The sequence below is a fragment of the Diorhabda sublineata genome, chromosome 3, assembly GCF_026230105.1.
Source record: "Diorhabda sublineata isolate icDioSubl1.1 chromosome 3, icDioSubl1.1, whole genome shotgun sequence".
Classification (NCBI taxonomy): Eukaryota; Metazoa; Arthropoda; class Insecta; order Coleoptera; family Chrysomelidae; genus Diorhabda; species Diorhabda sublineata.
The window spans coordinates 849064-862079 of record NC_079476.1 but is presented as its reverse complement, the minus strand read 5'-3'; the positions used below and the strand labels follow the sequence as shown (position 1 = coordinate 862079).

At 33.0% G+C, this 13016-nt stretch overlaps 1 protein-coding gene across 2 annotated transcripts; it reads left to right on the top strand.

The window, feature by feature from the left end:
* The first annotated feature begins 919 nt into the window (after nucleotides 1-919).
* LOC130442141 (uncharacterized) lies at nucleotides 920-12279 on the top strand. 2 transcript variants are annotated; one of them, XM_056776221.1, is made up of 8 exons: nucleotides 920-1023; nucleotides 6470-6539; nucleotides 7942-8070; nucleotides 8132-8167; nucleotides 11041-11155; nucleotides 11313-11326; nucleotides 11361-11383; nucleotides 12116-12273. In XM_056776221.1, exons 1-8 carry the CDS (start codon nucleotides 950-952, stop codon nucleotides 12150-12152), a joined length of 498 nt encoding a protein of 165 aa, XP_056632199.1. In that variant the 5' UTR covers nucleotides 920-949; the 3' UTR covers nucleotides 12153-12273. The 2 variants fall into 2 exon arrangements, with proteins under 2 accessions (XP_056632199.1, XP_056632198.1); XM_056776220.1 differs by having other exon boundaries at nucleotides 935-1023; nucleotides 11313-11383; nucleotides 12116-12279.
* Nucleotides 12280-13016: the final 737 nt, after the last annotated feature.

The window sequence follows — 13016 nt, the reverse complement described above, 5'->3', positions numbered from 1 at the left end:
GGGGGTTAGTTGGGGATAAGTGGCTACATGTTTTTCTGTTTCAACTGTGATTGCTACATTAAAGATGTGCTATGTTACCCTGAGTTAAACAGATTAGTGAGAGTGAGTTTTTTTTAAACAAGAACGGGCTTTCCTATCGTCCGGAATCAGCGCTACTCAATGTCGTTAGAGGTACACTCAAAACATCGATTCGGTTAATGTTAATGTCATCTTCTTGTTCGTAATCACAGATGTGGATTTTAGCTTTGTTTCTTCTTCTTTCTATATTTAGTTGTGGAAAATGTATAAGTATAAAGATTAGGGAAAATATTTTCTCTGTTATTTCTCTCCTTTGAGGGACTTCGAGAACATGGAAAATCTTAAAGCTGTGAAACGATGTTCTAGAGAACCCCTTTTTGATTTCAAGTTTTACTGTCAAATTTGTGAAAATACCGTTGCCCAAGAAAGCCCCACTGTTGTGAGGTTTATAGTGAAAATTGACTTATCCGCCGTTATTGTGAAAAGGGCAGGCAAGAGATGATTTTCAAGACTTTTTTATTGACTGAATGACTAATGCGTAATATTTCAGCGCGATGGAAACAAAAGCGTATTCCAAAGAACAATTCCCAGTCCTTATGAACACTGTTCAAAATTTTCACCTCTAAATTCTCAAACATTAATAAAAAATCAAAAAAGTGGATTACAAGTAGGGAATCACGTGCGACTCAGCGTTGAGAAATGGGAAAAATTATGGAAAGAAATATCTGGATTCTTTGTTAGATCGGTAAATTTTCAGACAATCCTCGTATATATCACATGTATTATTTGCAATGTAAATAGGTTTAATGTAATGTATGCAAATCATATTGATCGAAATGGAATACAGCAGTTTCAATAAAGGAAAACAAGATATACTTTATTTCTTTTTTAAATTCACCACAAAGTATAAATATTGTTTGGAATTTCACTGATGTCCAATTCAGTACTGATTAAGGTTGAAGTCTTCAAGTGGTTATTGGAAAGTCATCAGTTAATAATATTTAGGTACGTTATATTGTTGATTTATTATATTTCAACTGATAATTTGCGACGAAATTTGATCGATAATGTAATTAAATACCAATGAATTGAAATAAAAAATTGAAACCAATTTCTAGCCTAATCTCAATACCGAATAGTCCAGTTTTAGATTGATACCTTGGTAAATTTGTTCTCAATATTTAATATACAGAGTGAGTTATATATAAGGAACCCCGCAATTATATCGGAAACAACTTGTACGTTTTTTATAAAATTTTGTGTATAAGGGTGGTATTTATATTGTTGTCAAATCTTTCCTTCTTCCGGAAAAATAATGAACTTTGTTATTTCAAAAAATCACCCTATATATTTTTTTGGAATCCTTAAAAAATACTCATCATTTTTTATCAGATGTTTCCTATACCTGAAGGTCATAATTTCGGAGTTACAGCTACAACAATTTCACGATCCAATAAATTATTATTGTTGAAGATTATTGAATGTTACAATGGATCGTTTATATGAAAAAGAACGAATAGTGATAGACGTGGTGAACAAGAAACGTTTAATATCTTCAATAATTTATATCCTAACCGAAATCCCATTACAAGTTCTACCTGTCAGTAAATTATTAAAAACTGGTTCGGTAGAAGATTTATCCAAATGAGAAAAACTGCATCAACTGAAAACAAATCGTTAGATGTTTATGTCCTGTTAGAAAACGATTCACACTTGAGAGTAATAGACAAATATCCAGGGAACTTGATATTTCTTGAACATCCTTAATGAAAATTTCACGTGATAATAAATTCCATCAATAAAAAGTAACGTTGATTCAAGAGTTGTCAGATGACGATGGACGTGAAGAGTTTGATGGAGAAATGTTACAATCAAAACGATCCAATGCGTGTATGGTGAAGTAACACCTAAATAATGCGTTTGTCAGAAGATGTATTGGCATGGTTTTATCGAATTGCCCCCGCAATCACCCGAAATGAATCCTTTAGACTATTTCTCGTGGAGTTAGATAAAAAAAAACTCGTTTATAAAAGAAAATCTGTCAATAAACAGGAATAAAAAGATAGGATTACCACAGAGATAAGGAGAATTGACCAGTCAGGGATATTGCACAAGCCGTTACCGAAATAATTGAGGCGTTTCATACATTAAACTCACTCTGTAGATTTCAATAATGAATTAAATTGTTGTAAAAACTCATACCTAAGGAACTGAAGCATAATACTTAATGATTAATAACAAATTCGAAGTAGGTTTAAAGCTTAAAGTTTTATCTACTATTTTATGATTATACCTTTGTGAGAACGGCAAACAAATTAGGCAATAAAATACCTGTGGCAACTGGTATCAGACAAGGGGATAGCCTAAGCCCAATCCTGTTCAATATTATAATGGACGAAATCATCAACGAAGTAAAGCAAGCCGGGAGAGGATACCGAATGGGAGACAAAGAGATAAAAATAATATGTTATGCTGATGACGCAGTAATCATCTAGGAAGACGAAGATAACCTACAGAAGCTCCTATATAAATTCCAACAAATAGCGAACACGTACAACATGCAAATATCCACAAAAAAACAAAATCTCTGACAATATCTAAAGAACCGAAAAGATGTAAACTAGGGACAAACATAACAAGCGATAGAAATCTAAAGAAAGAAGTAAAAGCACAAACAACGAAGGCAGCATTAATATCAGGATACCCTAGAGATTTAATTAATGTAAAATTAGAATATATAAAACTTGCGTAAGGCCGGTCATGACATATGCAATAGAAACTAGAGCGGAGAACACAACCACTAAACGGCTCCTAAGAACAACAGAAATGCGGACTCTGAGATCGATAACAGGACATCGTTACTCGATCGAAAGAAAAATGACGAAATAAGGGACATGTGCGATATTCAGGATGTATTAAGATGGACAAGGAGCCGCAGAAGAGAATGGAGAGACCATGTTGACAAAATGCCAAATGAACGGTTAGCAAAAATTGAAAAGGAAAAGAAACCAGACAAAACTCGACCTCCTGGACGACCACCTATAAGGTGGTATGAAAGCTGGTCCTCAGCATCCTAACTACTCCTGGCAAACCCTTGATGAAAATACAGGACCTAGTCCTAACGTAAGAAGAAGAAGAAGATTTTATGATTCATCTAATACGATTCTATTTTTTCTCTTCAACAAAGATTTTTGTTGGCGAAACAACATGTGGATCAGAATTTGAACCAGGTATCTTCTAAGAACTATTTGAATCAATCCATCTATTTGTAACCATTGTATTTTCGAAGAGACTAAATCTGTATAATTCCAGGATAAATATTTTGATATAGCGTTATCATCTATTCTAATTAATTAAAAGTTATTTTTTTCAAACATTGGAAGCCGTTGAGACTGTAGAATGTGTTGTTTTCTATTTCCATTGTAGGTATTTTTTACTTGAACATAATCGTTTATAAATTACGAAGGCTGCTACTGAAGTTCTGAGATATGATGAAGCACTATCTCGGGTTAAAGTTTTATCTACTATTTGCTGATTTTCCGGACTCAATCCCAGAAAAAATCGATGATATACGTAAACAAATGTTTATGTGACATTCCGTGAGGTTGGGCATTAGTTCTACTCGCATAAATTCAATATTGCATGAACTCTCAATAATATTGGTTCCCGTTTAATTTGACAATTACTCAAAAAAGCTCGTGTCGATGGGTGCAAAGAAATGCTAGAATAATTTATTCTCAATGCTTGAAAAGAAGTCTATGAAATCGTGACAGGTGAAAAATCATGAATCTGTGTATTTGATCCCAAAACCAAACAATAATCGACTTTAAGGGTCTTTCAGAAGAGCCAAATCCAACAAAAATTGTTCGCGCTCAAAGTAGTTCAAAGTAAATTGTCGCCTGTTTTATGGAATAACTTGACATTTGGAAATTGTTCCATCAGAGCAACGAAAAATGTTCAATTCTGAAATATACACCAGAATTTCCTTCCCAGAAAAAATCAGGAAAATCAAATTGATGGGTCAATGTTTTTCTACACCTCAAGTTTGAATCACATGTTTTAGAGATACCTAGATGGAAAATATTTTTTGGAAAACATTGAAGGAATATCCAATTATGAACAATGGTTTTCATTTGTCCCAAAACTTGAGTGGAAATCTTTGTATTTATGAATACACTTATTTGAAAACTATTTTTTCACGTGTAATTTTGAGCGCACTCCATTTGCTATATTATAAATATAGCTAGTTAAATTGGACACTCAGAATATGTGCTACTTAGAAGTAGTACAAACAAAAAATTATCAATTTAGAATTTTTTCTTGAATCGAAGAGGTTTGAATCTCAAATTTTGAAGTTGATTTTAATCGAAATATATCAGTGTTATCTTCATAAAATTTGATCTTACAGTTCTTAAATTGGATCCGGAGTAGTATGCATGTGTTTGAAGTTTCAATTTAAGAAAAATGGAAAAGTTTTGGAAATGTTTGAATAATTCTAAATATGTTATTGCAGTAAGATAGTGAAATGGAAATTGGATTGGGAAATTCGATGTTTAACGTCTCAAAAGTGCAGATTTATGCATATTCATTTAAAATAATCTTAAATACATTCGCTAACTTATCAAAGTGTAGATATTTCTGCTTGAAAAAATTTATAATTGCTATATTTTAAACAAAGTTGTTATAAGTTCTAGATTATTATTGTTTACCCAGATACTGAAATCAATTGATGTATTCGATGCTAATAAAATGTATTTCCATCCTGTTAGATGCAAACTTTCGTGTTTTATTAGCACAACTTCGAAGGCATGTCATCTGTAAGCCGTAAAGCCGTGTAAAATGAGAAAACATTCTTTTAAAAACAAAATATGCTAGTGAAAACCTGATATCGCTAGGGTACCATCAATTCTGGATGACTTTTTATCAAGATTATATTAGTATTGGTGTGAATTTCAAAATTTACCACACTTATAACTTAGAATAAATATTTGTTGGCACTTATGTTATCAAGTGAAACTGTGACATAAAGTACTGTTACGAACAAGTCGACAATATAGGCCGTGGAGCCGGTCGTTTACGGCTTTGATGGAATTCTAAAATTCAGCGAAAGCACGGCACGGCACTATTCATATAGGCTGGTCCAGAAGTTCTGAAAATTTTAGTATATATAGTAATAATAAAAAACTAAACATAATCCACATACAATTTTTTATTTTATTTGAAATATACATCTGGGAAATCCGGTGGTGTTAGGTGCGGACTTTTAGGCGGCCATGTAATGTCACCTTAGCGAGATATCAGTTTCCCAGAAATCATCTAGTTTACGACCGCCATAGCGGCGTTAGAAGTAAGTTAGGTCACACCATCTTATTGAAACCATAGTACGATTATAGGCTTCAAATTGCTGCAGTTGCGGAAAGAAATATCCCTTAATATTGATATGTATCGTTCAGATTTTACAGTAACATATTGCCCCTGTTGATTTTGAGAGGAATAGAGACCGATAATTCCGTGCGCTGATTTGGCAGCCGAAACGGTTAGTTTCGGCGAATGAAGAGGCTTTTGATATTTTGTATGTGGGTTCTCTGGAGTCCAGTGAGTGAAAATGGGCTTCATCGGAGAACAGAATATTGTTGAAACTTTGAAAGCGTTCAAACAATATTCCAACAGAATCTCGTCTAGAAATTTTCATCATTTGGCTGTACTTTCTGCACAAGTGGAATTTTATACGGGTGTAATTTCAGATCCTTGGACAAAATGCCATGCAAAGATGTTCTGAATACCACAAGTTCTACTGATCGCTTGCAAGTCGATAGACCAGGATTACGTTGAACCGAAGCTCTAACTTGTTAAATTCTGTCTTCGGTTCTTGTTGATCTTGGGCGAGCTACTCATCCCTTCTACCCGCGCAGCTCTCTCTCATAACGTTTTAACGTAAGAGAGTTTATAAAATCGTATGCTTTCCTGGCCCACCCTATATATCTCGGAATTTATTTTGATGCGTATTTTCATCAAAGCAGGCGATCTTTTTAGATATATATACGAATTCATTTAATGGGGCTAGTTAGTTTATAATAATTAGTCTTAGTGGACACCAAAAATGGAAAAGTGACCGAAGAATTTGAATAAATTATATAAGTTAGTTAAGTGTAGTGTAAATTGCTTAAATAAATTAGATAAGTGAGAGACAGAGTGCATAATCTCACGGCACCCATAGGAATAGTGTAAAAATGAATAAGAAAAACATTAGAGTACCTATAATTCAGGCAATTGTTGAGCTGTGATCATTATATTGAAACGTATAGGTCGTAAATTTCCACATCGAAACTGCTCTATTTCAATTCAATAAACGATATTGTATGATAAGAAAAATTGAGCTGTTTCAAGCGAAACTACTCATATGGAAAAGGATATGTTTCAACGATTTTCACACGTATTTTCATCTTTCCAGAAAAATGAACAGAATTATTCTATTCGCAGCTCTCAGTATTGGTATTGCTAATTGTTATATTGCCGAAGCGGTAAGTGTATTCAATAGAATATTATATAATCGATCAATTAGACAAGGATCTAATGGATAGAGGTCACTACATTTTTCTAACGAAAACAACTGTCAAATTCTCATCATTTTAATTTCATTTTCATCATCATCACCATTTTCTATTGAATAGATTTTATTAAAATTTTTTTAATCAAATAAAAGTTGTATTTTACGCAACGGGAAAAATATTCCAATGGGTTGATTGAGTCTCATTTTTTCAGCTATTGAGGTGAAGGGTTGGCTTGATATATGACGCATTTTCAGGAAAACAAATATTACTGCGCATTATGATGAAACCACCTTGATGACCAAGGAGCATGCACGTTACTTTCAAATCACCACATAACATCCAATCATGTTCAAAATAACCTATTTTATTTAACACTATTTCCAGATTTTCGCAGCTCTCTTTCATTTGTACAGAATTACCAACAGGTACAGAAGCATACACTTTACCGTTGTGTAGTAAAACAGCCTTCAAACTATTTTTAGATGAATCAACTCACTCATTAGACCAGGAATGTCTGAGCAGTACACAAAATCACCCTCTTGTTCAAAATACTTTCAAAATTGCTGTTCTCTCTTCCTATAGACATGAAAGCTAGTTCCAGCCGCCAACAAGTTCTTTTCTTTTAGCCTAGAGCCAAGCAGTTCAACTTTTTCTTTCGTTAAGCCCAAATCCCTAGCTTAGTCGTTAAGCTCGACCTCAGTAAATGATATTCTGTAATCCATTCAAATTCTTCAGCGTGTTCGTCTAACTTCGACTGTATATCAGAAAATTCTTCTGTTACAATAGAATTTGAGTCCTCTGGTGGTTCAGGGACCAGCAAATCCTCCACACCGTGCCCTACTGGTCGGATAACGGACGGAAGGTTAGGGTAGCTTATTACCCTCTTGTTTTTAGAGTTATGACCAGTAATATCAACACTGCAAAAGTAACAGTCATCGGAATGATTTCTTGGTTACCTCCATATCAAAGGAACAGCAAATTTGAACTGTTTTTCCTCTTTTTTGGCCATTTTCCAAGGTCATACATAATAAATCTTATGCGGAGCCCAAGATTTATCCTGATCTCCAAGTTTAGTTCCAAAGTATGCTATATAAATCTTTTTTGCAAAGTTTGTAATGTTTCTTTGGTGTTTTTTAATAACAAACTCACCACAAATATAACAAAAACTGTCGTTTCGATAACCAAGTTATAGTCTTTAGAGACTGAAGGTGAACTGTCTCTGAAGGCGATAACTTGGTCATCGAAACGCTGTGAGTGTTGGTGTAGTGGTGGTGTAATTCAGTTTAATAAATGGTTGTCACCAAAAAACAAAAACCATTCATATAATTTGGACAAAATCAATCAATGAGTATAATCAAATATTCTTAATTAGGATTATGGTCCTAAACTGCAAAAGTTGGCCAAAGAAACTCATGAAAATTGCTCTGAAAAGACTGGTGCTACACGAGCAGATATAGAAAGAGTTCAGCAAGGAAAATTTGATGATGATTTGAAAATTAAGGTGAAATATTTTTACTGCGTCGATGTTTGCATCTTGATTATTCATATCAACAATGTTTTAGGAATACACCAGATGTTTGTGGTTGTACACCAAAGCGGTAAGTTTATTTTACCACAGCCTCAGGTACGTACTTACATATTGAAAGCTTTTGATCAGAAATAACTAATGTAGTGATCAGAATATACTTTCATTAGGTACGCATAATCTGATTTTATCCATCAGAGCAAAGATAGTATATGAGTTATTGAAATAACAGCTGCAAGGAAGATTTTAATGAACCATGTTATGGGTTAACAGCCACACGCCATCTATCGACAAAGATAATAATTTAAAGTATTATGAACTATGAAGTGGTCGAAATAGTTTTTTATTAGGTAGCCGTGAACTAAATTTCAGAAATATATAGAAAGAAGGTTATTTTAGAAGCATATATAAGACAGAAGTTCTCAGTAGAACATTTAAATTGATAAAAAAACAATAAAAAAGATTCGAAAAATCGAAAAGAAAAAACAAACAGAAAAACAAAAACGAGAATAGTTGTTTTTGCTTACATAAGCGCTCTATTTTGTCGTTTTCTATTCCTCCCACTAGCCAATAAGACAACCACCACAACCACAACCCTGCAGAGGAGCAGTTCTTATATCAGGGCTAACTCCAACAAATCTCCTTCACATAAAAAATTTCCCATATCCTATATATATTTATTATACTAGAATAAAAATTAAAATTCGACCTAAAATCTTGAAAATTCGATAGGAAAGGCTGTATAAATCTTTCAATATCAATTGCAGAAGACCGTTATGCATATATTATGCACATCGATACGCACGGCACTCATACCAAATTAAGAAATGAAAAATACTGTTTAAATTTCAATAAATATCTAAAAAACCTTAATCCTTCTATTCACCAAAGCTGTCGGAAGGCGTACGTACACAAATTCTTTGAAATATTCCTGCCAGAAAATCTGCGATAAGCACTGGCGGGATTTGGTGCGATTAATTTGATTCATACATTTCTTTTATTAAATAGAAATATGGCGTTCTTTAGACTATGGGCGAATGAATACAATAAAATTGCAAAGTGTAGTGAAAATGAAAACATTTTAGGTACACAAGCCCAGCAAGTTATTTTAAATGTATTCGAATGTTCAAAACATGGTCCAATCAACAAAAAATTGCTTACTGTTATTGAAAGTCTGAAGTTAGATGAAATTTATTATATTGACAAGCTGTGGAAAAAACAGAGTCATACTCTTCTCAGATAGCCACCCTAATATTGCATATTTAACCCTATGGAATTGGGATATGGGCAAACGTGAAATGTAAAGTAAAGAGGTTGTAGAAGTCGTCAAGAAAGTTTCAGCAGCAGACCGCCAAAAACTTTGGAAAAACTGTGTCGAACATGTTACCAAAGAAGAAGATGAGAATGTTGTATCACCCTCTTTACCACCCTTCATAGTTCAATCAAAGAATCTATTTTCCATTGTGATTTTTGCTTTGAAATTTCGTTTATCAGAATGGGGTACAAAAAGAGATCAGTTCACGTCTGTTGCTTTTGCCTTTTAACTGATACTTTCTGCCATATATTTTTAAAAGTATTTATGGGAATAATAAATCAATAAATGAGGTATCTACCCCTATGATAGATCGAACTAAACTGTCGAGAAGGATTTTTATAATATGCAATTAATATTGAAAGAACAATAATAGGAAAATAACAAATCAACCACGCCAAGGAATCTAAAGATGAGTTTACCAAATAATAATGTTCATTATGGAGCATTATTTGGCGTATTTAAATGTTTGTGATCGAACTCTAATCAACTTTGTGAAAAAATTTGTTTATTTGGTCGTATTTCTGCTCAACTAAACTGAAAATCGATATATAATATACAATCAAACAAAAAATTAGGTTTGAAACTACATTTGGTAGACACTAACTATTATTTTTTACTTTTACTCCTAATAAATCCAGTTTTTCAGACTTATTTTTGTAAACAATGATTTTTACGATAAACCATCTCTATTTTGAATTGTTTCACAATCCAATAATTCAATCTAATACCGTTACTAAACTATAAGCGGATTAGTACTACTACATAAGTTTGTCTCACAATAAACAGCCAAGAATGTAGATAAACCTAGATAACCTTATAGCCTCACGTCTTCTTGGACGGAGGACGGAAATCTCGGAGGTTGGAATGCTGTGGACACGTGGAAAACAGAATTCAATCCTTCCTTCTTTAATTCTTTGATTAAAAAAGTAGAACATTGGAGATTAATAGTGTGTAGAATAGAAGATCAAGAGTAAGATAAGACGACCAAGCTAGACCCCACATAGATCAACATAAGTTGAGAATGAACTAGCGCAAGAAACTAAAAACCATAAAACTTTAAGGAAAGAATGATCATCCGAAGTTGTGCAACCTCAACAGAAGAATCGAAGAGCTTTAAGGAGCTGCTCAGTTCCTCTGGGAATCTATAGTTACTCTTGATATAGGGTTGTACATGAAACTATATTTTTTTGATATTTACAAAATTTCAAATCATCAAAACACGGATTTTTTGCCTTCACAAGTGCACTAAATTTGAAATTAATGATAATAGATTTCAAGGATTGGGTTCAGGGGAAATTATGAAGAATGATAGTTTGAATTGTTGTTTTATCACCGTTCCTTAATAAGTGTACAAAATTACCAATCAATCCGTCATTTTGAAGTTCTCTAAAATTGAGTTTAGAGCGTGGAAATAATAAAATTCAAGTTGAAAATAGTTATTTCCTGGGTATCCTCTTAAATAAATGCATTTAATATAGTCAGTACATTTTTGTTCTAATAGAGTGTGTATTTGGCAATATTTCCGATATAATACTGTCATCTCGATTTGTTTTTGTATCAGATAAAGCCAGAACCTCTCAAATCCTTTTTAAGGATTATATCGCTATGATTAGTGATTTTTTCATTTTCAGATCAATGAAAACTTTGAACTCAATGAGAAATTATTGGATGAGACTTTACCTGAGCAAATCAAAGACGAGCAACTCAATGTTATAAAGGAATGTCGTGAAGAAATTATATCAAAAGGTGAAATAATATTTGAATAATAAATATACACGCGTTAGTTGCCTCTAATAAATGCCCTATGGATGATTTGTAATTGATATTTCAATTCCTTTTTTCCAATAGGACTTTTGAGAATCGCATTTTAAGATTCTCCTACAAAATCAATATTTTGTTGCAGCCTCAACCGATCTTAGTCTAATAGATAAAACGTACGCATTAACGAAATGTCTTTATGATAAAAAACCTGAGGTGAGTAATTATGAGTTTTTTTAAACATTCCATTATCACACACCTAAATTCAATGAGCTATTTTCCTATCAATGTTAGATTAATTACGAAATGAATCGTTGAAGTTCATTCTTCATGACTTTGAGGAAGGTACGTCTCACAAACAATGAGCTTGATAATCTGATTGAATTTTTATGTTACTAGATCATCAATTTCACCTCAAATTCTGCTCAACTTACTAAGAATTCCAATCAGTTGGTTTACATCTCCTCTCTAGTCCCCTCTAATCTCTAAGTCAGTTATCTAAACTATTTTTGTTGAATGGACCGATGCCAGTCTCTAGTTCAAATAAATTACTACAATAACTAGATACTTCTAAAAGTATATTGTGATCAATTCCAATATAAAAAAAGATACTATTGTGTGTTAATGATGGTTAATTTCAAACTAAAATCACAATAACCTCACATATTTGCACTCCATTTTTCATAAATTGTGTTTTAAATAAATTAGTGAAGTGTGTTTACTTGCGATGATTTTTATACATCCCGCCAATAAATTCATGATTATCTGTAAGAATCATCTGAGAATTTAATTTATGTCCAAAATTCTTCGGGAAGTTTTGTACATTTATTTTCCAAAAGATCCTTGTTTTTCTACTTTGTCTATTTTATAAGGAATAGAAACGATTCATTTTGAAATTTGATCAGATATTCAGTATAAAAATATTTTAAGAGATTTTATCGTTTTCAGAATTGGTTCTTCTTCTAATTTCGTCAGATGGAGGTAGTTATACAAATTTGAACGTCAACCTGGGCTACCCATATTTTTACATGATTTCTTATACTTATAAGATGAATAAATCAAACTTTTGTAATTTCAATTCCCTTACAAATAAATGACTTGAATAATCGCGAGAGATGTTTTTCTAAGCTATCTAAAAAGAAGAATCGGAATAGAAGATGATAAAAGTTTCCTTTCCCATCTTCGCTTCATCTTTTTCAAGTATCTAGGATAAGAGATCAAAAACAGGAATTAAAAAAAACATTAAAAATACACAAAAACCAAAAAGAAACAAAAATCTCTCAAAAAGCAGAATATAAGTGTCGTGAAAACTCACAACAGGACACCTCCCTACAGGTACTTCATAAGCAAACGACGACATATACATTGATGAGAGCTATAAAAAAGACGAAGGGGTTTTTCATGCCGAAAAAACATAATGAACACACACATACACCACTAGTAGTGGTAATAGTTGCAAAGCACTTGGAGGAGATCAATTTTACTTTTGATACGGTTCTTGAGAAGATTCGTAGATTGATGGAATCAGCCTGATACTAGCAGAGCACAAAACAACGCGGTTCTAATTACAAACAAGAAACACGTGGACACAATCGAGCTGCAAATTGGGGAGTTTGGGATCATATCCCAAGTGCTCAAATGTTACTTGGTAGTGATGATCGATGCCAGACTGAAATTCAAGCAGCAAGCAATTTCGTATACATAACGAATTTCTTATCTCGACTTATTTTAAATGTAGGAGATCCAAAAAAGAAAGGGAGAACTTTGTTGTCGTCAGTGATCAAATCGGTGACCGCATGAAGCATTGGTCCTACAAATCTTTTGTCAGAAGAAAACCTACATTTTTATC